We start from the raw sequence: 26,965 nt of genomic DNA, 5'->3' as shown, positions 1-26,965 counted from the left end.
GGCCTCCAGTCCCCAAGAGGGATTGCGTCAGGAAGGGCATCCGCGTAAAAAACTGTGCCGAACAAATCCGAGCGTTCATCTGAGATGTCACGGTGTGGCGACTCCTAACGGGACAAGCCGAAAGAAACTTGCTTTAGGTTACGGCCATGCTACCCAGAGAACGCCCATTGTCGTCAGATCTCGGAAGCTAAGCGGGTTTGTCCCTGGTTAGTACTCGGATGGGAGACCGCCTGGGAATTCCAGGTGCTGTAAGCTTCTCTCTCCGGCGAGATGCAGAGGGGTTGCGTCAGGAAGGGCATCCGGCGTAAAACTCTGCCAAACAAATATGCGTTCATCTAAGATGACACGTGATGGCGACCCCTAACGGGACAAGCTGAAATGAAAAGAAGAAGAAGCTTATGTTTGCAAGTTCTCCCGCTTAGAAATCATGGAGGGGTCTGGGATTTTCATTGTAGGTGCAAGTGTTTTTCATGATTTATTTGTGTGATACAGCCGCAAATAAGTATTTGAACACCTGAGAAAATTACAGAGGTGAAATGTTTCCTGTAGTTGTTCACCACGTTTGCACACGCTGCAGGAGCGATTTTGGCCCACTCCTCCACACAGATCTTCTCCAGGTCAGACAGGTTTCTGGGCTGTCGCTGAGAAACACAGAGTTTCAGCTCCCCCCAAAGATTTTCTATTGGGTTTAGGTCTGGAGACTGGCTAGGCCACGCCAGAACCTTGATGTGCTTCTTACGGAGCCACTCCTTGGTTTTCCTGGCTGTGTGCTTCGGGTCATTGTCGTGTTGAAAGACCCAACCACGACCTATCTTCATTACTCTGACTGAGGGAGAGAAGTTGTCCCCCAAAATCTCACAATACATGTCCGTGGTCACCGGTCATCCTCTCCTTAATACAGTGCAGTCGTCCTGTCCCATGTGCAGAAAAACACTCCCAAAGCATGACGCTACTACCCCCGTGTTTCTTAGTAGGGATGGTGTTCTTGGGATGGAACTTATTCGTCTTCCTCCAAACACGGTTAGTGTGGAGTTGTGCAATCTTGTCTCTGGTGTCTTTGGACAGCTCTTTGGTCTTGGCCATGTTACAAGTTTGAGTCTTACTGATTTTGTATGGGATGGACAGGTGTCTTCATGCAGCTCATGACCTCACACAAGTTCATCTGATTCAGGATAATACATGGAGTGGAGGTGGACTTTTAAAGGCGGACTAACAGATCTTTGAGGGTCAAAATTCTAGCTGATAGACAGGTGTTCAAATACTTATTTGCAGCTGTATCACACAAATAAATCGTTAAGAAATCATAAATTGTGATTTCTGGATTTTTCTCGAGATTATCTCTCTCACCTACAGGGTTCTTGGGATGGAACTCATCATTCGTCTTCCTCTAAACACGGCATTATGACCAAAAAGTTCCATTTTGGTCTCATCTGACCACAAAACTGTCTCCCATGAGGCGGACTAACAGGTCTTTGAGGGTCAGAATTCTATCTGATAGACAGGTGTTCACATACTCTATACACTAAATTACGTAACTAAAATGCATAATTATACTCCAGTTCCTGAACCACACCACCAGTAAGTCCCTCGAGTTGTGCGATACCAACCGGAGCGGCTGAGCGCACAAAACGCGCATTCCTGCATTCGTACCCGGGTCACGGCCGCGCGTGTTATCACCAGCCGTCCGATCCTTCAAGTGCTCATTTCGTTTGAGGACATTTGGCGTGTGCGGTATTTGCGAGGGGAGCTGGGGGGTGGGGGGAGGGGGGGGGGTCGTGCGTCACTGCCCAAGCAGAACCAATTTATTTTCCTTTCCTGAGTTAGTTCTCACATCATACCCGCAGAGAGACGCGACATATGGGGGCAACAGGCACAGGCGACGCTATATGACAATTACGCATAGAGGAAGTGAAAATGAGAAGATGTGCATGTGTGGGAATTGGTATTCATTCATCTGGATGGGGCGGGGAGGGGGGTGTGGGTGGGGGGGAATCAAGGCTACGCCTCAATAGAGTCTTTATTTATTAAGAGATGTGTTGCATTACCTACCTTCACATTTCTCCAGGATCTGCACCGTGTCGCCAATCTCCAGCGGGAGGCCGTGCTGGACGGTGCCTCGGAAACTGGCCAGCACTGAGAAACGGCAAGAAAAAAAAAAAAAAAAGAAAAAAAAAGTCTTCAATACATGCATCCTTTATAATGCGGCGTAATTGAAAAAGACACTCGAGAGAATAAGCGCTGAAGGGGCAGCCTTGTAGTCATTAATCTCCAGGGACCGCGGGGAAGGGGAGGGAAAAAAAATGGCAGCTAATGGGATGGAAATGCACACGAGTAGGTCGTGATCACGCATTCACGGAGGTAACGTTGTTTTGTGTCAAGATAACGCGTACGGTTATTTTCTTTTAATGTGCATTCACCGCTAAATCCAACGTGTTGGTTTTTAAAGGGCCACTGTCAGGAAACGCATCATTTTTAGGATGTTATTAATGAAAAAACGGCAGCCGACATGAACCCATGCGGTTTTTTTTTCACGACAAAACATGATATTGACGTACAATCCCGCCATGAAAATCCACTCGAGGGATTTGTTTTCGAGAAGCAGGAAGTGACGTACATGCCAGGACCGCCCTCAAACGGGCTCGTTTGTTTCTATTGGTTTTACCTCCGGGAAGGGAGCTCGTTGTTCCTTCGTGTTAGCCAAAATGCCGCCTCGTTGCATTGCTGGAAGTTGCTTGAACACTCCGGAGGATAGATTTAGCTTTCATACATTTGCAAGAGACCCGGTTCCCCGTGAAAAATGGATTGCACGGGTGCAAAGGACGAGAGCTTCGTGGGTTCCAAATGACAGGTAGGTGTGTATACAGCGACTAAAACAAATAATAGTTTGGGGCGGACCACGTAATCGGTCTCTCATAACGTAACAAAAGATCCACGTGAACGTGCTAAATGTGTCGATGTGCGCGTCGGACAGCTTCTGTATCGGGCTTGCCGGCGAAGGCTGCCGCGTCGGCTCGTGGACGGTAGCGGCTATGAAAAACGCTCCCAACAATGGCACATTCAGCCGCATGTGACGACAACGCCGTACAGCAGCCCGGCTCAGTTCCGTGATAAGCCACCTCGGCGCCAAAAATGAGTCACCCTGGCCGAGGCGCCGCGTCCGCCGGTCACGGCTTTGGCAAAGGCTGCCCTGTCGGGCTCGCGGACGGCGGCGGCTCTGAACAACGCTGCTGAGAATGGTGCACTCAGCCACGTGTGACGACGACAACGCCGTAAAACCACCTCGTCGCAACCGGCTGCCGGCCTTGTCGGCCGGGGTGGCTCGCCCTGGCACCAGGCCACGATGGCTCATCTACGCCGCGGAAGTGGATCGGACAGGGAGGCGGTTTGGCCGTGATCGCATATCATCTGAATATGGCTCAAAACAATAGGGCAATATTGCCCTGGCAACTTCACTCGGTTGTGGGAAAAGAGCTTCCGTGTCAGAAGGGGCGTGTTCGTCTCCCATAGTAGGGGCCACCGCGTGTTTTCATTGGCCAATGTCCGGGTGATGTCACGGGCAGGAGATGCAGCCAATATGGCGACCACTTAAATGTCGAATGACACGTACGCAACTTTGTGCATGGATGACGCGCTCTCCGCTCATATTTATTTTTTCAGAGAGATAATGAAGTGAATAATGTGAAATGTATTTTTCAATACAATATCTATTTTAGAATGTTTGTATGGATGACACTTGACCTTTAAATCAAACCGACATCCAAAAGCGTTGTTACGTGACCAAAAAAAAAAAAGGTCAAATGAGGCCGGATAAGCATTTCGAGTGAAATACTTTCCACGGATGCACTGCAATTTACATATTTTGAGCATTTGCATCTGTTGAAAGAGTTCAATGACAAATTCGGGACAAGGGATTAATATCGGCGAACATCTGGTTCGGATTTGATGGAAGCGTAACGCTGTAATAAACGGCGAGTGAGCAGTTTTGCACTCGCGGGTACGCAAGTGACATCCTCTCAAATATCTTTTGAATAAGGCCGTTTGTTTTTTTATTTATTTTCACAGCCAGACTCTGTCTGTTGTTCTTCATATTTGTGTTCACGGGTTGCCCTGATCCCCCCCCCCTTCCTTCATCTTCCTTGTTATCCTCAAGCGCTCGTCACAAAGTACGCGTGCACACAGAAAACGCGTTCAACTCACAAAGTACGCCCAATGTATGAATTAACCACGTCGCCAGTGAATTATTCAGCTTTGAGTCCGTATTTTTTGTTCTTTGCGGCATCTTGCACGACGGTGGTCTGACATGGACGCAGTGTGCGTCTGTGTGTGTGTGTGTGTGGGGGGGGGCAAGGTTAACCTGTCAACACTCGTTTTCTTCACTTTGGCAGCGCACGTCGACACTTGCGAATTTAAAGAAAAGGACAGTCTATCAAGACGCCGCCGGTTGTAGGCGGTGTTAGCCCGTTTAGCTACAAATCTAGGTCCCGGCTCATTAAATATGCATGCTAGGTGTCAATATATGCGCTAACACCTCCAGCGCCAGTTTTCAGGGTGGTAGTTTATATATAGAGCGTGCCGAGCCGTTGGTGATGTACCTGGTTTTTGTAGTTCAGCCTCAACATACCTCATCATTCCAAAGATGAATGCACGATGGACCTTTCCAACCTGTCAATCATTTGTACAATCATAGTCAATCAGATAGCAGCATTGTCTTAACCCCTGGCTTGACACGCCCCTCTCGTCGTATTGTCCCACAAGGAGTGCTGGTTGTCAGTAGCAGGCGCTTGGAAAAGTTAAAGGGGAAATCCAGTGCGTTGCATGAACAGTGTCTCCAATAGGTCATGTAACATCTACTTTATTTTGACAATGTGATGTTAAATCCGCTCTCATTTAAGAGGGTTTCGAGAAGATTTTTACAGACAGTTATGAATTTTCAGGGGCGCTGCCATTTTCGTGAGTCACATGATCTACGTGGGCGTATGTGATGTGTCCCGTGCTGTTCCAAACGCTGGAATTCATCGGACATCATTATGCCCATCGCTGATTTCTTGGATTTATCCTCATCTGTACTTTACTTGCACACAGATTTGAACCTGTGGCAGTAATTAATGTTGAATATTCAGATGGTTCTTCGGGCAGGAATGACGCGGAGTCTGACGAGCGAGCTCCGGCGGCGGGCCACGAGCCGGGCTTCGACATCCGGGGAAGCAGTTAGCCAAGCTTTGGTGGCGGCGGAGGCCTTTAGCCTAGCTTCGGCGTCCTGGGCTAATGAAGCGGGGGGCGGCGGTGGGCCATGAGCCGAGCTTCCAGGCAGCGGAGGCCGTTCGCCCCGGACACCGAAGCTAGACTAAAGGTCTCCGCCACCACCGAAGCTCGGCTAAAGGCCTCCGCAGCCTGGAAGCTCAGCTCGCGTCATTCCCGTCCGAAGAACCATCCGCGGCTGCCGGCCCGGAACTACCGGGGGCCTTTGTTTACGCACTTATGTCGCACGTAGGCCTCCGAGTAGTCAGACTTCACGTCATTCCGCCCGAAGAACCATCCGAATATTCTACATTAATTAGAGCCACAGGTTCATATCTGGATGGAAGTATTCCTCCGTCTTCCCGATCAACCGATACTGCTATTTCTTCATCAGATGAGGCTAAATCCGAGAAATCGGCACGTCACACGTCACATACGCCCACGTAGATAACATGACACGCCAAAATGGAAAGGTCCATTACCTACTAGATCAACTCTAATGCAACACACGACTTTTTCACATAAACGTAGCCGTATTAAAAATGTTATAAACGTTTGTAGCCAGATCGAATAGAAACGGAAACACTTCTTGCAATGTTTGTTTTCACAGATTTTGACAGCAATGTTTGGTTAATGGAAGAAATTGTCAAGACAAAAACACGCACAATTTGGATTGATTGTGTATTGTTTTCAAATTAAAGACAACACTGCTCTCCGCAAGCTTATTAGTTTGGACTCTTTCTCCTCCGTGACGGATCTGACAATGGATCACGTGCGTAATCCGCTCCCGCGCGTTGATTATACAGCATTTATATCATTAATATGCTAATTTGTTAGCGCGGCAACTGGTGGCACTCTTGCTCGGCTGCCAAACGCGCGCTTCATGAATATTCACCTCGTATCTGGGAATACGCAGTACGTGCGAGCGTTGCGAAACATGCTAATAATCACTTGTGATGACGCATTTAAAAACTACCATGAAATACCCCCCCCCCCTCCCCAAAAAAGGAAGCAGCGATTCTTTCCCACTGTTTTACAGGATTTGATTTTTTATAACAAACAAACAGAAGTGAAATCATTTTTTTGTTTGTTTGTTTTATGGGGGGGTTTTCAAGTATCTTCACTTCCTCATGTGCCGCCTCCTGCGTTCTGCAAATGTTCACTGGCCACATTCTGGCGCCGACAAGACACGTAAACCCGGAAAACCACCAGAAGGGTACATTTAGCCGGGCGATGTGAGATGAAAACATTCCGACGAAAACCCAAAACTAGCTGAGCTATGCTTTGTCTTCGCCAGTGCTCTGAACAGTGTTTCCCCAAAATCAAAGACTGCGCACATATCTCACAATCTGCGGTGGAATGGGGTGTGTGTGTGTGGGGGGGGGGGGGGTCGGTAGGCCTTAAATACATCCCGCAAATGTAATCGCCTCACGCACTTGAGGGAGTAAGTCAGGGACTGCGGTTAGCGACAAAAGACAAAATCAGTTCGTCGTCTCATCAGATTTACATCAACTCTTGAAGCGGTTTTAGAATCAGAAATGGAAAGTAATGCGGTTTTCAACTATAATTCATGTTTGGTCAGACAAAAATGCTTGTAATATCTCAATTTGAAATTTTGGTACAGATTTTCACAATAGGAAACTCAGGAAAGGTGTCAATTTTGGTCTTGCTGGATCTCAGCGTGGCTTTTGATGCGGTAGATCATAAAATGCTGCTGAACAGGTTGGAAACGTGGGTAGGACTAAATAGAACGGTCCTTAAATGGTTTAGGTCCGACCTGGAGGGAAGGAGCGACTTTGTGACCATTGGAGGTGCTCGGTCTCAGCAAAATGGCAATGACCTGCGGGGTCCCTCAAGGGTCAGTTCTTGGACCTCTCCTGTTCAGCCTGTATATGCGAACCTCGGGTCAAATTCTTCAAAACTTTAATTTTGACGACCATAGATGTTGCAGATGACACGCAATTATATTCAGCAGTGTCTCCAGATGACGACGGTTCAATTGACGTTTTGTGCCACTGTCTAAATAATATCAATAACTGGATTGAGCCAAAATTTTCTTCAACTAAATCACAACAAAAGTGAGGCAATTGTTTTTGGCAATCAAGAAAAGAGAATTGCTGTTAGTAAACACCTGGACCCTATCTTTAAAAACCAAAGACCAAGTCCGAAACCTTGGTGTTCTGATTGATTCCGACCTGACTTTCAACCATCATATCAAATCAATCACAAAAACTGCCTTCTACAATCTAGAGACAAGTCTTGTATGTGTCAAGCTCATTCATGATTTTATCTCAAGTAGACTTGACTACTGTAATGGTCTTCTGACCGGATTCCCCAAAAAGGGTATTAAACAGCTGCAGCTCATTCAGAATGCTTCAGCTCGTCTTCTGACCAAAACAAAGCGGTCAGAGCATAGAACTCCAATCCCAAAGTCCTTGGACTGGCTTCCAGTCAGCTTTAGAATAGATTGTTAAGTTCTGCTACTGGTCTATAAATCACGAAATGATTTCGGTCCTGAACACATGAAAGAAATGCTGACGGAATACAAACCCAGTTAAGATCTGAGATGGACCGACTCCGGTCAAATAGTGGAGCACGGAGTCCAAAGCAAATATGGCGAAGCAGTATTTAGCTATTTTGCTGCACACAAATGGAATAAGCTGCACTGTATGCAGTTTTAATAGTCTTTTTCAAAATATTTTGTATGTCATTTTTCTTGTTTTTATGCTGTTTTAAATGTTTTATGTCTTTGTTTTCAAGTGCCTTTAGTCATATAAAACACATTGAGTTACCTCGTGTATGAAATGCGCTATAAAAATAAATTTGCTTTGCTTTTTGCTTTTCATTTGCGGGCCACATAAAATCAAGTGGCGGGCCGGATTTGGCCCCCAGGCCTGGAGTTTGATACCAGTGCGCTACACGCTCAAAGGAAAATAATGTCGATACATTTCTTTCCGTTCCACAATAAAATTAGCCATATGGGGGTGTGCTGGTTAGGCAAGGTCGGGAGCGAGCTCGGCTTGGCGGTATGAGAAAAATGAAGGGCGACGCCGGCGCGGCAAAGACCTTGAACGGCGTTCAACTTGGCACCCGCAAAATAAACCGATCCACCGGCGGGGGGGAAGGGACGACAGACATGCGCGGACAAAAGATAAAACGGCGGAAGTGCGGGGTGGTACGAGGCTTTCATCCGGCCTTCTTCACTGGCGGCCGCCTCCGCGTGGTAAGATAGCGACCCGACCTGCCGTCGCAGCAGGTCCTGTTCAGTCCCACTAAGGAAGAACAACCTTTGAGAGCAGAGTAGCGCAAACACTGTTATTACTTTTCAGGGGATTGCTGATATTTTAAGAGTCGCAGGAGGTCCTTTATAACATAATTCATAATTATGTGGTCTCTACTTTGCAGGTTTCACATACTGCGGGACTCGTCCGGCACTTAAATCCTGCGAAGACTGCGGGATGAGTGTACACATGGAGTACAACATTGTATCACTATTACTTGGCTGTCAAGTAACTAAGGTGCATACAGCTTTATAATCCATCTTTCCATTTTCTTCGCCGCTTATCCCCACGAGGGTCGCGGGGAGTGCTGGAGCTTATCCCAGCTGTCAACGGGCAGGAGGCGGGGTACGCCCTCAACTGGTTGCCAGCCAATGTCAGGCCACATCGAGACAAAGAACCACACTCACAATCACACCTAGGGGCAATTTCGAGTGTCCAATTCATGTTGCTTGTTGTCCAGGATTGAACCCTTTACCAGCTGATCCACCGTGCCGCAATTTCAAAAGTCATACCACATTTGCGTAAAAACAAAACCATGCGAGTGACTCACCGTGGCGACCCTACAGTATGTGGGGGGAAACCGAACGTCGCGACTTACAGAAAAATATGGGCACACCGGCTCACTTTCATAGACATTCACACGTTCACTGCCATTGACGGTTATAGAAGTCAAATCTCGATGTCAACTGGGCAAGATGGCAGTCATATTAATCTGATTATAAATGTGTGCTAAAAGCCTGCACCAGATCCTTGTAGTTTTCCGGATTCTTAATCCGCTTGGCGGGGGATTCATCGGATGTGTCATTTACCCCCGATTGCGCGACATCATCATCGAAGTTATTTTTACATTTCCGTGGAGGAAAAAGTGATCCGATAATTGAGACTGGGTTCACGCGAAATCAATCATACGGCACATCACGAGCATCTGTCGCCTCCCGCCGGTACGCTTTCCAGATGCTCCAGCCGGGGAGCGGCAGCTTTCCGGTTTTTGGGCCCAGGTCACGCTGACACCGGTGCCTACTGAAAAGAGATACGGCATCTGCCCGGCTCCCCCGCCCGACTGTTCAAAGCGGGCGGTGCTGAACCAAACCCGCCGCATTCTGACCCACAGAAGCCTCCCCACTTCCTTTTGCAGGTAGGCGGCTGCGACCTCCATCTGCACTTCCGGCTCGCTTGAATCAAATTAAAACAAACTCCGTATGCAAATATAAACAGTCGTACGGGGAAAATTGTGAACGGAAGCCACCTTCGTGTGTGTGTGACCTTCCTTTGTCGGCGCACGCGATCCGTTGGTTTGGATGCGATCCGACAGGCTGCATATTTGCATTTTTTGCAAACGGGTTGCCTTGCGTCCCGTCTCGCCGATTCCGCATCTTTCCGCCCGCGTTTCCGTCGATGCGGGCCGCGGCAACACGAGTCAGAAAAATGATGATCATCACCGAAAGAGCAACTAAGGTCACTTGAAATGGAACCACACGATCCTCCGATTGTTGACATGGCGACGCAGCGACAAACAAAACAATAAAACCACATCCACGTGCCAATGGTTGAATAATGACTGTCAATTAGATATATAGTGTGCATTAATGAGTTGCTTGCATGTCATTATATGAGATCTTTGTGGACAGCTGGTGCTTATAACCTCATTATAAATCCATCCCCGCCCCATTCCGGTGCAAAATATGTCATCCTGCACCGCGTATTAGCATGGATGACCCGAGCTGAGCTATTAGCCTCCATATGTAGGCAGTTCCCAAGTTAGTTGTTTTGAGCTCACCAGTTGATACAATCTATCCATTTTCTGAGCCGCTTATCCTCACAAGGGTCGCTGGAGTGCTGGAGGCTATCCCTGCTGTCAATGGGCAGGAGGCGGGGTACGCCCTGAACTGGTCGCCGGCCGATCACAGGGCACATAGACACAAATAGGCGCACTCGTAATCACAGCTAGGGGCAATTTAGCGTGTCCTGCCCGGAGAAAACCCACACAGGCAAGGGGAGAACATGCACACTCCACACTCCACATAGGCCTGGGATCGGAACCCAGGTCCACAGAACTGTGAGGCCAACGCTTTCCAGCTGCTCCACTGTGGCGCCAGCATTTGAGACCATCCATCCCTTATCTACCGCTTTTCCGGGTCGGGTCGCGGGGGAAGTAGCTTCAGCAGGGATACCCAGACTTCCTTTTCCCCAGCCACTTCTTGCAGCTCTTCCGGAGGGATCCCGAGGTGTTCCCGAGCCAGCCGAGAGACACAGTCTCTCCGGCGTGTCCTGGGTCATCGTCGGGGTCTCTTTCCGGTGCCCGGAGCCCCTCACCAGGGAGGCGTCCAGGAGGCATTCGAATCAGATGCCCCAGCCACCTCATCTGGCTCCTCTCAATGCGGAGGAGTAGCGGCTCCACACTGAGCCCCTCCCTGATGACCGAGCTACTCCCCTACAGCGAGAGCCCAGACACTCTGCGGAGGAAATTCATTTCGGCCGCTTGCATCCGGGATCTTGTTCTTTCGGTCACGACCCACAGCTCATGCCCACAGGTGAGCATAGGAACGTAGATCGGCTGGTAAATTGAGAGCTTCGTCTTTCGACTTAGCTCCCTCTTTACCACAACGGTTGAGACCATTTTATGATTTTTTTTTTTTTTTAGCAGCATGCTGTGACATTCAATAAAGTTCGGGAAACAGACCTACAGACTTGCATCTTTTTGTTTTGAGTCAAGGACAAATGCTGCAAAGCCTCCGAGAAGTTCCACAACGACAGACAGACAGAAGTGGCCGGGAATGCAAATGAGAGGAAGGCAGCCATAGCCAATTTTTTTTATTACATGTTTCCCCGTCTCGTCAAATTTGGCACGTCCGCCTCCAACCGCCGAGAATCTTATTTAGCCCGGTTTGCCGCAAACAAGCTCAAACAGAAAAAGGGGAGGATGAAAGAAGCATCACCAACAGCTGAGCGAGCCCGAGCGCCCGGTCCCAGCGGATGAGAATCCCAAATTCTGTGTAGTCGTTATCCCGTACATTCGCTTCACGTCCTGGCCCGGTAGCCTTCACTCGGCGCTCCTCCCGAAGACATAAAACAAAGCGCTCAGTGAGAGGCGGACTGTATAATTGAGTGTGTGTGTTTTAGAGACAGTGAATGAAAGGACCGCAGTGTCGGCGCTCCGCGTCGAGCCGGCGGGGCCGCCGGGCGCAGGTTCCGATGTTAAACGCGTACTCCGATCCGCCGCGGGAGGCCCGAGGGTGTCCCGATTGAAACGACCGCTCGCAAAGCAATAAGCGCACGCCGGCTTTGACAGACGGCGGGAGCCTCGGAGCGCCGCTGGAAAACCGTCGGAGAAGCTTCACCTACGCGCACGGACTCGCAAATGGAGGAGCTCCGCTCAAGGACGCGCAGATGGCAGGTGCTTCACAAACACAAACCAGCGGAGCGTACTTCATTATCAGCGAGGCCCGTCGGCCCGTTAGCTCACGAGGGTGGGGGGCTACTAGAAACTTCCGTTATCGCTTTGACAGGGAGAAAGTTAGCAGGGTGCTCAATGCCAGACATGAAAGCGAGAACAAATAACCGCTAACAAAGTCACAGTTCCCAATTTATCGGCACCCTTGAAAACGAGCGCACCCTTGAGAGCCTCTTCGTGTGAGGATTCAGAGGACTTTGGCGCAGAAAGTTTTCTTTTGGGTTACCTGGGAAAGTTTGTATTTTTCAGACAACGGGAAAACTGCAACCGCTTTGGAATCAACTAACTGTGTTTTGAAGCGGAAAACACCGATTGGTGGTGTCATGGTCCTACCGGTCCAGCCCTGGCTGTGTCGGTCCCCTTGCACAGCTATGTTGACTAGGAGGTGCACACCTGCGCCTCATCACTGATAATTAACCCTAGTATATATATATAGAACCCAGCGGGTGATCTGCCCTTGCCAGAACGTTTGCCATCCATGCCGCCTGTCCTCCGACCAACCCTGTAAGCTTGAGGCTCCTGACACTTCTGCTCATTCTCTCCGGTATTCGACATTGGAACGAATAAAAACCTTCCTTGAACTGCCTTCCCGTCTATCGAGTCGTGCATTTGGTTCCGCCCTAGTGTTCTGGTTATGACGGGTGGTGGAAACGGCAGCAAGGACCCCAGGATGGACTGCAGTGCCTTCAAGAGGTCAACCCCTTAAATGGGTCAGTCAACCTGGATCATCAAAAATTAATTGGCTCCGTTTTACACAGGATCTAATGCTTTTATGTCTTCTGTTGCTGTAAGGTCACATTTTTATCTCAAGAAGTAATTAAGGAAGTACTGCAGCCTGTCAAAATCTGGGGGAGAAAAAAAACTCCCCAAATAGTTTATTATCTGGAAGACCTGACGCGCCCGAGGTATTCGGCCAGTGTACCGAGAAGCACCGAGCGTACCGCCGGGCAACAAGAAAGCAATAGCCCGGGAGTTCTCGAGTACTTCAACCGCCGTGCCTCTCATTTGGGAACAGCGCGACTCCTCCCGAGCTCACGAGGGCCATTTCTTGTCAAGACAACAATGGCGGGATGACAAAGCAGCGCCGGCGGAGACGGCCGACCGCAGCAAGGCCGATCTGTCAGCCAGCGCCGGGCCTCGGGACAAAAATAAAACCCTTTTCATGTGATATGCGTTCGCCTTTTCAAGAGCCACAACATATGGAAAATGAATGAGCGAGTGTGCCACTGTGTCTATATTGGCGAGGGTTCTCATTCTTTCCTATAAAAAGGAGCCTCACGGGTCGGATCCTGCGGTTCGTCGTCGACCGACATCTGCAAGAAATGGAGATCAATAGACTTTAACACGGTGTGTACTACAACACAATGATTTCCAATCACCGGCCACGGCGTCTAATGCGGCTACAAGTGGAAACGTGCACCCTGTACCGCTCAGTTCGTTAGTTACTTTCAGCAAATGGTAGATCGAAAAAGGAAGCGTTCAAGCGTTTTCAGCGCAACCGCTGAAGCTGCTGACTGATTGCCGAGCAGCAAACCGAAAGAGCGAAGCGCTCTTTGTATGTTTGAATGTATGGCCCGTCTTGCGCGCGCGTAGTCTCGCATTCCAACGGGATAACCGGGGTTCAGCTGTCGTCTGGTCTATTTTGCTGGACCCGGCGTGCCGCTGGTGGACGGCGGAGGATTGTTCCGCGGGGGTGGGGGGTGGGGGCAGGAACTTCTGGCGTAGCGGTATGGATGATAATCAGAGACAATGAAGTATTGGAAAGCTTCTTCCAAGAATCCCGCTGGATTGTGGGACACGGGGAAAATCACACAACCCGTAGAGACTGAGAGAGATGCCACTCAACCCCTCTCACGGCGTAAAAATAATTAACCGATACTCAACTGTCACATGGCAACGTCTCCTGTGTCTACTTTGAATTTTGCTTCGACTCGAGGAGCCGCGCCGCACTTAATCTTGCCCGTTAATGAGTCCGCATATGTGGGAACAAAAGAGGCTCCTCTCCAATTTGTTTCATAATGGCTCCCCTTTCCGTCGGGCACCGCGAACGCTCGAGAATCCCAATTCCCCGGCACGTCCGGCCGATTAAATTTGAGGAAGGAGCGGACGGCTCGGCGGCGGTTAAAGTAGGCTAACGTAGCATCAGAAGCAAGACGGCGCAGCGAGGTGGGTGGTTGTTAGGCTGATACCTCTGCTCGGCTAATTTTCTCTCGCTAAGGTCCAACACAGACAAAATCAATGCGATTGAGTAAGGCACTTGTAGGGGCTGAAGAAAAACAACTGTCCCAGTTTCTCGATTTGGGTCAGTAGCAGTAGTGTGTTTCGCACCCGGGCTGTCGGTAATTAAATAAAACTATTCCCCGAGAAAAAAAATCTTCAGGAGGGAGATTTAGATGTAGAGGAGGGACGGGGGCAAGGCTGGAGTGATTAATTTCCACTTTGTTTTTCCCCTCCTCCCACCGTTGTACAAAGCAGAAAAGGTAACCTCATTTGTGCGCCCGTTCCACGCCCGACGCTAGCTGGAGGGAAGAACGTATAAAACACTCTAATGAGCTGCGGAGGAACATAAATATCGGGATGTTGCTTGGCCCATCCAGCTCAAAGGAATTTGCGGGACGTCCGCTGACAGTCCATCACATTCCCGTCTCCACAGTCTCCTTCCCTTTATTATCTTTGTTTATTTGCGTGGAATTATTTATAACCTTGTTCCACCCGGAAGCTACGCGACAAAACTTTTGGATTGTCAGTAAGCCAGCAGATAACCAGGAAATATATTAACCAATCAATAACTAGTTGACTTCGAACCTCTAACACACACCGAACACATTGGCAAGGCAAACCCCGGAGACAGCAGAGTAAACGCACTCCGAAATCTTCTCGGAAGCCTGCCCAGCAGAGTGGAAACTGTTCTAGCCGCATGTTCTTCCATTCCGCGTAACTTGCAATGGCGGGTGTCCTCAGCAAAATAGCGCAATACACCGTGAAGGCCTCCAGTCAAGTTGCATTCAAGACATGAACTCTGGTTCCCGAGCATTTTGACGCTGATCTACAAGCAAAGGCAGCGGGCCATAAGGGATCACCACCCCCATCAGAAGGCTCACATATCCACTGATGATGTTTACAGAAAGCTAAGAGCCGGTTTAAGGGGTTCGCGGAGTGCCTTTCTCAGGGCTGAAGGCAGGATTTGTCAGGCTCGTCACTGGGGGAAAGGAACTGTGTGATTTAAACCCAGGTTAAGTGTTTCGCGTAAACGAGCAGCCATAATAAAAGCTACCCGAGGAACAAAGGCTGATACAGACTCGTTCACCTCTGTGTACATTTAACAAATCAATATGATCATCCACAGACCTGTCCCACTAGCTCCGAGTCTGTATTCCAAGGTGGTGTGGTGACGGCGAGGTTACTGGTGCATTAGGGCAAAGAGGATTACGGCTGGCATCCAGATGAGGGTCCCAAGGGAGCTTACGGGTGACGCGTCATCACTGATGATGTCTGGAAACGTTTGCCGTCCAAATCAATGACCGCTTTCCCGGGTATTTCAACCGTGCCCGTTTCGGCTGTTCCGTTTGATCTGAGGGGGATGCAGTCGGCTAAATGTAACGGTTATCTTTCGTATTTTGCGTCAGGATAAACGCGTGCCACGCGTGATCCCACAATGTACAAGAAGCGCAGCTTGATCCATTTGCGGGGTCACTATTGATAGTGCCGCCACGCTCATTAGATCAGCACGGCTCAGCAGAAGGCCCGAAATGCTCCAAGTGAGCAGGAACGAGGTAAAGGACCCGAGCATCGGTTCCGGGATGTGAGCCTGAGCTCATCCTGACCAATGCCCTCTTAACAATAGGCGTGTTTATCTTGCGGTTTCAAAGGGTGATGGGGAAACAAACGGGTCTTATTTCCCGTCAGAGCTTTGAACCAGCTCTTGAGGTGTGAACCATGACCACGAGGGACGGAGTCCGGTTTCAAAGACATTAAGGGTCAAATCACTGACTATATGTTTTTCCTGCTCTTGAAGTGAGCATGAAAGTGACGCTCAAAGACTGAAAGATGATCCGGAGCTGTGCCGCCACCAAGGTCGGAATGGACCCCCTGACAGGCCATTATGGGCTAGATAAATAGGTAGCGGGCTACGTGCTCTAAAAAGATTTCCATTATTGATCAATTAACAGTAAAGATTACTCACTGTGAAAAAAAGTGCTATTTTTACACTTGCAGTCCCCCTCGGGAAAGAAACCCCCACAACAGGATCTCTCTCGCTTGATCAACAAAGCCATCTGTCGTCAAACAGGATCTGGCCGCGGATCCCAGTGAAAACGTGGACGTTTGCTAAATGGCACATGCTGGATTATTTCCACGCTAGTCTCTAGATGTATATTATCTGGAGCCAGCTCTCGACACAAATTGCTTGTTAGCAAGAATAGCCACGGGGCCTCACAGGGAATGGGAACCATCCGACGCTGTGGGCTCCCAAATTGAGGCCGGAGTCGGGGACATCGCAAATAATTCAAATATTAAATTGCTTGCCATATTTACAAACCATATTGAAGTCCCCGCGCGCCACGCGCTAGCTAAACAAACGCTCCCACGGCGGTTTCCTCCCCCTGCCGTAGCACTCGAAGGGGGATATGTTTCAGCTACTTTTAGAAGCAACACTTGACGCTGAGAGGCCGTCGGACTCCCCGCCCTGACGGCGGAGAGGGATGGAAGTCGGAAAATAAAGACGCCAGGTGGACGCTCGGTGAGGTTTCGGCTTTGTGGCGAGCGGGGGCCACTTGAAGCCGAAAGTGGACGGATTTTTCAGTAAACCCTAAGTGGAGAAACGGGGTACCGATATGATTGCCTGCAGTGATATCTCCGAAGAACTGATATACCATCTGGGAGTTTGTATGTTTTAGGAATATCGCTTTTAATCGCATTTGATTCACCTTTTGTCTTGGGAATTAAATCGGGAAAATACGCTAATTTATCACCCGGACCAATCATGACATTGTCCGCAGAGTTTCAGCTTTCATTTGTGAATCAACAACAAGCCTTCAAACGCTTTTTTTTTTATCTGTCAGGGTGATTTATCGTGACATGGATTGAAAAAAATATGGGAATGCATATTGTGCTGTAGCCATGAGGCTGCTTTTAAAAAAAAATGTCTCGTTCGAACAAATCAAGCATCTGACAAGACACGCTCGAAGACGCTTCCTCCCTCAGACAACTTCAAATAAACCAGCCTGGGGCTTATTAATGCAAATATTTCACTAATATATCCCCGTTTTATCTCGATGTGGTTTGAAAGCTTTGTTTTTCCATTAGAGAACACTTTAAAAAGGGGGCAATCCCCGCGGACAGGTTGGGCCGAGCGAGCAAAGTGGGTCGTGGTATGGGGGGGGCGGGTTTAGTCCACCTGATCAATTAAGCAGTCTCTGAGGCAATAGCACTTAACAAAACCCGCTCAATTAGTTTGGAAAATATGAATGAATTATTCAGCAGAGGGGGACGAGTTGTTTCAAATCATATTACGGGGATTTGCGTTTAATATCATTTCAGGGTCCTCAGTCCTTTAAACCCAATCGGGAAAATCGGCGCTGGCAAGCATACGCGACGCTCTATCGAGTCAAGTCAAATCGAGTACTTGCGTGGAACAAAAATCAATTGCAATAGGGTTGAACATTTCTCAGATTGACTGGGAAAAAAAATGAGGCGCGAAGAGACCTTCTTGAGCGAAGGTTCGGGGAGGACGCGGAGGTGAGGACGGCGGGCGGAAAGCCAAGCAGAAATCGACCATCGTCGACAAACGAGTGGAATGGGCAGAGGTCAGAAAAGCTGTCGCGATAGAGACGGAGAGGCCGACAAACCTCGGCTGCGACGGAAAGGTGATTTGGACCGAATCAATATCGCCGTCGCGGCTCTTGAACTTATAGTCAATGTACACACAGTCGCTGTGAGGGCTATTAAGTGGATCTGAACGTGGGCAGGATGGAGAGCTCAAACGAGGATACGCGTAATCATCAATCGGCCAATGTGAAAGCCCCTGCCTGCATTTATGAGGCCACGGGTCTCAAAGAATATGGATTTATGTAGACATTTTAAAACCACGAAGACCAATAAAAACAACCATTATTTGGTTATATATGACAGCTTTCCTTTTAGCAATTACAAACCAACAATTAGCCCGACGACAATTTAACATGACTCCCAACGAGGATCTGATCCTCCTGTAGCTTGAGGTAGTTCAAAACAAAACAAAACAAAAATTGAGTCCAATAAAAACAAGCAGACCGAAAGAAGCAGATCCCGCATACAAGCGACCGAAATGAGTTTCCTCCGCAGGGTGACCGGGCATTTCTTACAGATAGGGTGAGAAGCTCGGTCATCAGGGAGGGGCTCAGTGTCGCGCCCCTTTTCCTCTGCATTGAGAGGTGGCAGGGGCATCTGATTCAGATGCCTCCCGGACGCCTCCCTGGTGAGGTGTTCGAGGCATGTCCCACTGGGAAGAGACCCCGGGGACGACCCAGGACACGCTAGAGAGACTATGTCTCTCGTCTGGCTCGGGGACGCCTCAGGATCCCTCCGGAAGAGCTGGAAGAAGTGGCTGTGGAAAGGGAAGCATGGGTATCCCTCCTGAAGCTACTTCCCCCGCGACCCTAACCCTAACCATGGATGGAACAAACAGGCTAAAAGCATAAAAGACCAAATATGAAAGATGAACAAATAGCTAAGCTTTGACCGTTTTGACCGGATTCGGATGCCCCCCGGACACCTCCCTGGGGAGGTGTTCCGGGCATGTGCCGCCGGAAAGAGACCCCGGGGTACGAACCAGGACACGCTGGAGAGACAACGTCTCTCGGCTGGCTTGGGAACGCCTCGGGATCCCTCCGGAAGAGCTGGAAGAAGTGGCTGGGGAAAGGGAAGTCTGGCTATCCTTCCAGAAGCTACTTCCGCCGCGACCCTAACCCTAACCATGGATGGAACAAACAGGCTAAAAGCATAAAAGACTAAATATGAAAGATGAACAAATAGCTAAGCTTTGACCGTTGCTAAGCTCATTCAACGGCATCAGAACCGGGGTTAGAAAGAAGAAAAAAAAAAAAACCAGCATTTTCCACAGCCTTTTATAATCTCTTCGCAGCGTATAACACGCCTCCAAAGAAAGCATAACACGCTTTGTAAAATTTGACAGGAGGCAGAGCAAGTCGCACACCAAAGATCCTCTGCGGTCGGCGCTGCTCTCCTAAGCCTCCCGAGCATCTGTAGTGCTTTATCATCTCCAAGACGTGAGATCCGCCGAGGCCGCCTTCTGCGCGCGCGCTCGGGCTACAAATAAACACATTATGCAGGGCCAAACGCGCACGTTACACGAGAATATCTGGGACAGATGAGTATGGATTTGAAGGAATGCAGGGGGAGATAAAGAAGGCTGAGGATGGAGAATGGAACCGATTGGGGGGGGGGGAGTCAACGGTGTCAGATGAGGGGGGAAAAGAGGCAGAGTGTGAGATAAGGGTCACGCTGGTGTAGCCTACTAGCTTGGAACACACACAAGACAGAGGCAGGAAAAGGGACAGGGGGAAACGAAACAGAAAAAATGAAAATATTTGAGACACGAATGTCTTTTCATCCTCAAGAAGCGCACATCGACCTGAAAGGATTCAAAATCGAGGCCCTCTCCTGGGAGTATTTTGGAGTTCTGTCCGCATCCCGAATTCGCCCGGCCGTGCCTTTCCGCTCCTGCTTTGCGGACCTTACCCCCGCGTTCCCGCTATTAAAGTCAAAAGATCCGACAGCCTCCTCCGCCGGCGGGAGGCGGCGACAGAACCGGGGGTTGAATGACGGGTCAAGGTCGAGGACCGGCGGCTTTCGTCGGAGGTATCGGTTTAAAGGCCTTTGGTGCTTTTCCTCAGTCTGACTTAACCAGGAATTAATCCTGACGAAACCGGGTGACCTGAGCTGCACCGGAGGGCTCGGTAGCGAAATTGAACTTCCACGCTGATCTCGCGCCAGTTCCGATTGCCATTATTTGCTGAAAGTGTCCACTTGGGTCACATGCGCTAAACCAGGTTTAAAATTCTGCGGCGGTAGTTTTCCAACTGCACTGAGTCGCTGATGTACAGAACCCAATGCGACCGTCGAGAAAACTGCAGAATCGGAGGAGATGAGCGCAGGGGTTTAACCGATGCTGATTTGATCCGGAGAAGCAGTTAGCAGCAGTCCGGTAGCGCCGGTGTGTAAAAGATGTCTTCGGAAAATCAATAAGAAGCCAATATTCCGCGAGTGTAGCAGGAGCGGCAAAAGTCACATTTGTCCGTGACTGAACAATAGTATGGATTTGTGAAGAACATGAACTAGATCAAACATGGACATCGGTTTCGGCACTCTGCAAAGATGGCCGACAGAAACGCTATTTTTGCTATATTTTGCGGACATTTTTAAGCATTCACAGGTTGAGGGTACCCGAGAAGGGGTGTCAAACTAATTTTGGTCACGAGCCACGTTGTAATTACGGTTTCCCGCAGAGGGCCGTTATGACTGTGAAACCATAAAAATCACCTCATCATATTTACAAATGGAAATTTATGAACTAGTTTTAGAATCACAAATGAAAGATAATGGGTTTTTCAACTATTGTTGATGTTTGCGAAAAAAAAATGCTTGCAATATCTCAACGTTATCATTTGTGATATGACTGAAACGTTGGTGCAGATTTGAACAGAAATCATGGAAGTTGCTGCGCAGGATTTGCCTCCGCGGGCCACATAAAATCATGCGGTGGGCCAGATTTGGCCCCCACGCCTCGAGTTTGAGACCCGTGCACTAGATTGTACAGCTGTACCTAATATTATGAATGCACCCTCGCAGTTCTCAGGTCCCCGGTTCAATCCTGAACCCGCCTGTGTGGAGTTTGCATGATCTCCCCGTGCTTGTGTGGCTTTCCTCCGGGTAGTCCGGTTTCCTCCCACATCCCAAAAACGTGCGACATTAATTGGATGCTCTAAATTGCCCATAGGTGTGATTGTGAGTGCGGCTGTTTGTCTCGATGCGCCCTGTGATTGGCTGGCGACCAGTTCAGGGTGTACCCCGGTGGGATAGGCTCCAGCACTCCCCGCAGCCCTCGTGAGGATAAGCGGTGACGGAAATGGATGGATGGATTAGTCAGGGATTAGTCAGGGCTGAGATGCTAAAAAAAAGTGAGCATTTCTGATTTGACTATTTGAAATTTTTTGTATAATTTTTAACAAGAAACATGGAAGTCGACAAACGTGATTCGCCTTCGCAGGCCACATAAAGCCACGCGGCGGGCCGGATCTGACCCCCCGGGTCTCGAGTTTGACACCTGTGATCTTATGATTGAGTAGAAAATTAAAAAAAAAAAAACGTTCAAGTACAGAAAATGAAACTTGTGTGAACAAGCTGCTTTTCCGCCCCTCTTTCAACTCCGCAGACGGCGTTTCGAACGACTCAGCGGCAAAACAAATGAGTAAATTACAACGCCTAACCCGAGTCGACGCCGCAGAAACCTCAGAGGAATGTCCGCGACTGCCGCCGCGTGCGTTAGCGTTCGAACCGCTTTTTTGACTGAAGCCGGGAAGCCTCCGGGTCGTTACGATTCGCGCTCCCACAAATCAATGCGCACTTCCTTTATGGTCAGTGCGGGATTACAACTGCGGGGAACAGATGACTAACATGACACCGGCGTGGGCAATTTTTCTACAACGAACGAGCACAAAAAACAAGTGTCTCCTGGCGGATTAGCATCGCCTCTCACCTGCCAATCACGGTGATTGTCATCGGCAGGGACCCCGATTTTTTTTTGTTCTTTTATGAAAATGACACGCCAGTCATATTCTCCCCCCCTCGGCCCACACAGATGACAAACACTTCTTCTGGCGACGCTGTAGGAGAATGACAGATCGGTTTAAGCCGGCGAATTCCTAATGGGAGAGATCCCATTAACCTCTCGCGCGCGGAGTTCACACGTCGGTATCAAGGAGGCCGTTTTGAGAATCTCTTCGCGCGTTTTAGAATTGTTATCCGGGCCCGTTGTCTCGAGCCTTCGGAAGAGGAGACACGCGCGTGAAACCGGCAAGCCGTGTCAAAGCAAATGCGAAATACTCCGAGGGTGGGAGAGGGCTCCCGACTGCAAAGCAAGCTGGGATGCCAGTGGAGTGGAAAAGCAGGAAAGCCTGCGCCGCCCCCCACCCCTGGTGGCCTGTCACAACATTATGCACGGCTGTGGACTAATGCTGCATGCGGGATCGTCTGTCGCCGCCAACAATGGGATAAGCTACCCAGAAGTGGCAAAGGGGACAATCTAATTCCTGCAATCCGTTCATCTTACATCTCCCTTTTGCTACTATCGTTGAAATTGTAGGCTGAAATAAATAGAGCGCGGCTTAATTGGACAACAAACCGGCGGCGGCGTTTCCCCAACCGCAGGGGGTGATGTTTGCGCAACAACGCCGACAGTTCCGATCCCGTAATATCCACAAAAAACTGTATAAACCGAGGGACAGCTAGTAGCGGGCAAGGTGATTAACGCTCACTTACGATATTATTGCCCCCCCCCAACCACCACATCTGTTCAATTCACAAGGGAGCCGCCTACATGCTCACGTTCCATGTTGACACCTACTGCGCCGGTGAAGGGCCGCCATCTTTGCAGATGGAGACGAGGCAGCGGGGGACCAAGCAATTACAAGCCGGTGAGCTTCACCTCGACACAGCCCCCCCCCCCCCACCCCACCCCCCACCCCCTCCAGACCTCCATCCAAATCTCGCCTCGGGGTTTGCCGCATTACGGGGATTGCGGCTATCATGGTGGAATGGGCTCCAAACAACCTGCTAATTCCCTGTGGGTGGGAGAGTTTTGGGGGGGGGGGGGAACAGGGCAAGGGCGGGTGCCCCGCGACAAATGAACCCGCCCCCCGACACGCGCCAGCACCCATGGGAGAGGGGGGCCAAGACAGGGAGGAAGGCGGGGGTCTCGACGTTGGCCTCCTTCCCAGCCGGGCCGCCGGCGTCCGACGCTCTCATTCCATTTGGAGAATTGAACGCGGTCACTCCGATCAATCATTGTTCAAAACGCGCACGTGCGCCGATGCAAACCAGCTCGTTAAAATCGTTATTAATATTCGTCGACATTGCGACGAGCAATGACACGCTTGATCGGTTTGATCAACGGGTCTTCATAATGGAGAGGAGCAGTCGGTCTGCAGCATAAACGTGACGCTACGTAGCCTTGAGGGACTTGTGGAGCGGATTATTATTTTTATCTTTTATCTGATCATATAAATTACTCCGGTCTAAGTATTTGCATTCAAAAAGACGACATATACCACCCCCAGTCTCGGCTTAAGCCGCTTTCGGGATCAGATATGAACATCTTCTCGTCTGGCTTCCCGGCGTCTTGTCCCGGGTTAAAAACCAGTCATCACCCAACCGGTGCGCTAATGGCCGCCTTAATACCAACTCGCCTTGAGCCCATTCATATTTCATCAACGGCTTGTCCTAAATGAGCGCGGCTGCGCCGGCGAGATGAATCGACATCAAAAACAAACCCCGGCCCTCCAATTAAGCGAGAGCCATTTTGATCTTTATCTAACTGGTCCCACATCAAACGAAAACCTGAGGCGTTCCGAGTCGCTTCCTATTAGCCGACCTTACGGTCAAAAGCGGATAAAAAGCATCATTAGAAAACGGCTAACTTGTACGAATTCTTTGATTCTCTAATGACGATCAATGATGGTAGTAGTTAAGAGAGGCGCCATTTTTTCTCCCCCAACTGTGTAGTGAGAGCAACAAGAACACAAAACAAACAGTACTGGAGATTGTACCTTGAGGGATGCCTGCTGACATTGTTGCAGTTTCCTGTTGTGTGGTGCCCCACAGCTTAGTGGTTAGAGCATTGGTTTGGTAAACTTGTGAGTTCGTATCTCACCGGGGCCTCCACTCCCCCCCGAGGGGTTGCGTCAGGAAGGGCATCCGGCGCAAAAACTGTGCCAAACAAATATGAGCGTTTCATCGGAGATGGCACGCTGTGGCGACCTCGAATGGGCCAAGCCGAAAGAAACAAAACGAAATGACGGTAGTTGAATTGAGATGGAATTTTTAAATGCAGTAGAACCCCGGTTCTTGACCGCAATCTGTTCTAGAAGGCGGTTCGAAAACCGATTTGTTCAAAAACCGAATCAACCGCGACACGAATTATGTTATTTTCGAGGGTCCGTTCGATTTGACAATAACAAAGCGCGTCGTGCTTGTGTCAGCTGGTCGGGCCTCGCGTGTTCTGTTATTTTTTGGGTTTTTTTGGTGGGTTGGGAATTCACAACAAAGAGCGTCGAGGGTCAGCTCGTCTGGCCGCGTGCCATCTGTTATTTTCGGGTGTTTTCGGCAGGGTGGGAATTCACAACAAACAGCGTCGTGGGTCAGCTGCTCTGGCCGCGCACGTTTTGTTATTTCCGGGTTTTGTTGGGGGCGTTCGAGGACCGATTTTCATTCGAAAAACGATTTGTTCAAGAACGGACGTTCGAGAACCGAGGCTGTTCGGTATTATACCAGGAACTGTATAGTCGGCCGACATTTGGAACTCCTTGTTAGTCTTTGACCCGCGAACCTCAGGATCAGAGATCAGTTCAAGATTTGGTTCAGATCCGACATTGTTGACCTTGAAATGAGTTTATAATAATGTTCTTGCTTTAAAGGTCAACAGCGTCACGGCAGCGAGTCAAGTTCGGTCCAAAACCAACTGGAAGATTGACAGAACCGCTTCAGATCCATTTACACTGCTCAACATTCACAACTTTTGCAATCTGTCAATACTCGTCGTCGGCATTGTGATTTCCTCGGCGCAAACCCCGAAGAGGTCTCTTTTGTGATTTGGCGTTTCACAACAGGAAAACACCCCAGTTCCTTCCTCAAAAAAAAAAAAAAAAGGAACGAAGGGGGCCCATACAACAAAAGAAGTGCTCCGCCGCCAAAGAGGATGTCTTCAAAATGAAATTGCAGCGAGTGAGGGGAAAGTTTTTTTTAATCCAATTAACAGCAATTTGGGAAGGGAGGGTGTGAGTGGGGGGGGGGGCGTGTCTATAGAGCCTTTAAAATAAATACCCGCCGCTTAATCCTGCCCAAGTGGACTCTGAAATTGGATAGTCAGCAATTAAAACGTGGATCCTCCAGACCGGATCAAGAATAATGTGACACGGGAGCACAGAGACAAGAAAGTTGACGCTTTGTGGTAGTGGGGGGGGGGGGGGGATTTGGGGAGGGAGGGGCTACTTCCTAGTTCAAACTGCGCTTCACTGATTTTAGGTCACAATGCTAAGGTGGCCCCAAAGTGCAGGAGCAGGGCAGGATGGTGCATTTGGAAGAGGTAATAAAATATGCTGACGTGACACTTTCCCTGAGAGGTGGGGGTAGTGTGTGTGTGTGTGTGTGTGGGGGGGGGTAATTGATTATACTGGTTTGTAAGGGACTGGGGCATCACTCTCACATTGCAGATTCACATCTCGAGGGAATATTATTATGAGATATTTAACACCCTCACATCTCAATGATCGTGTCATTGTGAGGAGGAGGAAGAGGAGGAGGAGGAGGAGGGAAGCGAATAGGAATTCTCACCACACAAGCAGGAATAAAAGACTGTGTTCCAACCCCCCCACCACAACCTCCACCCCCCCCCCCTACATTCGGTTTGTTGTGGCTTGTTTGTCTCGCTCCACCACTTGATTCACAACCATCAACAACCTGCAAGAATGCACCGAGGATGCCCATTTTTTAAAAATGTTTTTCCCTTTTTTTCCACAAAACTTTAGTTTTTTTTTTAATTATAGGAATAAAAAAAACGGTGAAAACCCCAAAATAACTACACACATATATATATGTATTTTTTTTTAAATTGTTTTCATTTTTTTTCGCATAGTGGTTGTTCATTTGGCATTTGTTCGTGGGGGTGGGGGGGGGCAACACTATACTATGCAATGTGGCAGTCATCATCAGCTCGGATGCTCCCCATTGTTGTTGGGAGGGGGGGGGGGGGGCAACACTATACTATGCAATGTGGCAGTCATCATCAGCTCGGATGCTCCCCATTGTTGTTGGGAGGGGGGGGGGCAAAAACAACAACAAAAAAATAAATAACATCCTCTCCTGGTCCACAATCACATGCATCTTAATTCCCGAAAGACTCAATCGCACTGTGGCATTGAACGCACCACGCGTATTCCACTTTCACACACCAAACAACACAACACGCAAAAAAAAAAAAAAAAAAAATATGGGTAATAAACTTACCGACGCCGTATTTTTCCTGCTCCGTGGGTATCCACATGTCGGCGGCGGGCGCATTCAAGTCTGGCGTCGGGGTGGCGGCGCGATCGGGGCCGTCAGAGGCATTTCTTACTGGCGTGCTTTCCTCCGCTCCGGAGCGGGAGTCATTGTTTGGATTTCCACGGCGAGAATGCGCCGCTGCCACGGCCGCCGCAGCTGGTAGCGGCACGGGGGGGTGCGCTGCGTTCACGCGTCGTCGGGAAATGCCCGCACCGCTCCGGCGAGCGTTTCGGTTCGCCCTCGGAAATTTATTATGAATGACTTTTATACCCACAAAAACTACCAGCGAGTCGATATTGTTGCTTATTTCAAATTTGTGGCGTTCAAGACGCTGCCTATAAAATATTTACCGTTTTATTAAACAGTGCAAAAAAAAAAATCAACGCTCACGAAATTATTATTTCCATACAATTATGCATTTTTTAGAGTCTATAACAAACCAGACCCTGTTTTATTTAAATTCAAGCTCACAATTTGAGCACTCCAACAATCGTATTTAAAACAAATCCGAGTTGTCTTTGAACGCGGCTTGCTCGGCCAACACGGCCAGAAACGCCCGCGTTGCATTGTGGGGGTTGTAGTAGCAACGGGTGACGTCAATGTGGTGAGGAAGTGGTCTTTACAGTTAGAGTTTAAAAAAGAAAAAAAGAAAAAAAGAGTTCGCTTACAAAAATAAAATTTA

General features: G+C 49.2%; 1 protein-coding gene across 3 annotated transcripts in view; it reads right to left on the bottom strand.

Annotated features, from left to right (window-relative positions):
* dock4b (dedicator of cytokinesis 4b) overlaps positions 1-26,508 on the bottom strand; it is a 103,811-nt gene extending 77,303 nt beyond the window's left edge. For 2 of the 3 annotated variants that reach the window (XM_061806845.1, XM_061806846.1), the window contains exons 1-2: positions 26,248-26,508; positions 2,050-2,133 (exon numbers count right to left, since the gene is read on the bottom strand). In XM_061806845.1, coding sequence (XP_061662829.1) covers positions 2,050-2,133; positions 26,248-26,284 — 121 coding nt within the window. In that variant the 5' untranslated portion in view covers positions 26,285-26,508. The remainder of the gene's footprint in view (positions 1-2,049; positions 2,134-26,247) is intronic. The other variant, XM_061806848.1, reaches the window with a different exon arrangement.
* Positions 26,509-26,965: the final 457 nt, after the last annotated feature.

This window comes from Syngnathoides biaculeatus, chromosome 20, assembly GCF_019802595.1.
Source record: "Syngnathoides biaculeatus isolate LvHL_M chromosome 20, ASM1980259v1, whole genome shotgun sequence".
Lineage (NCBI taxonomy): Eukaryota > Metazoa > Chordata > Actinopteri > Syngnathiformes > Syngnathidae > Syngnathoides > Syngnathoides biaculeatus.
Note: the sequence above shows the minus strand (reverse complement) of the source record. Positions and strands in the feature narration are given on the sequence as shown.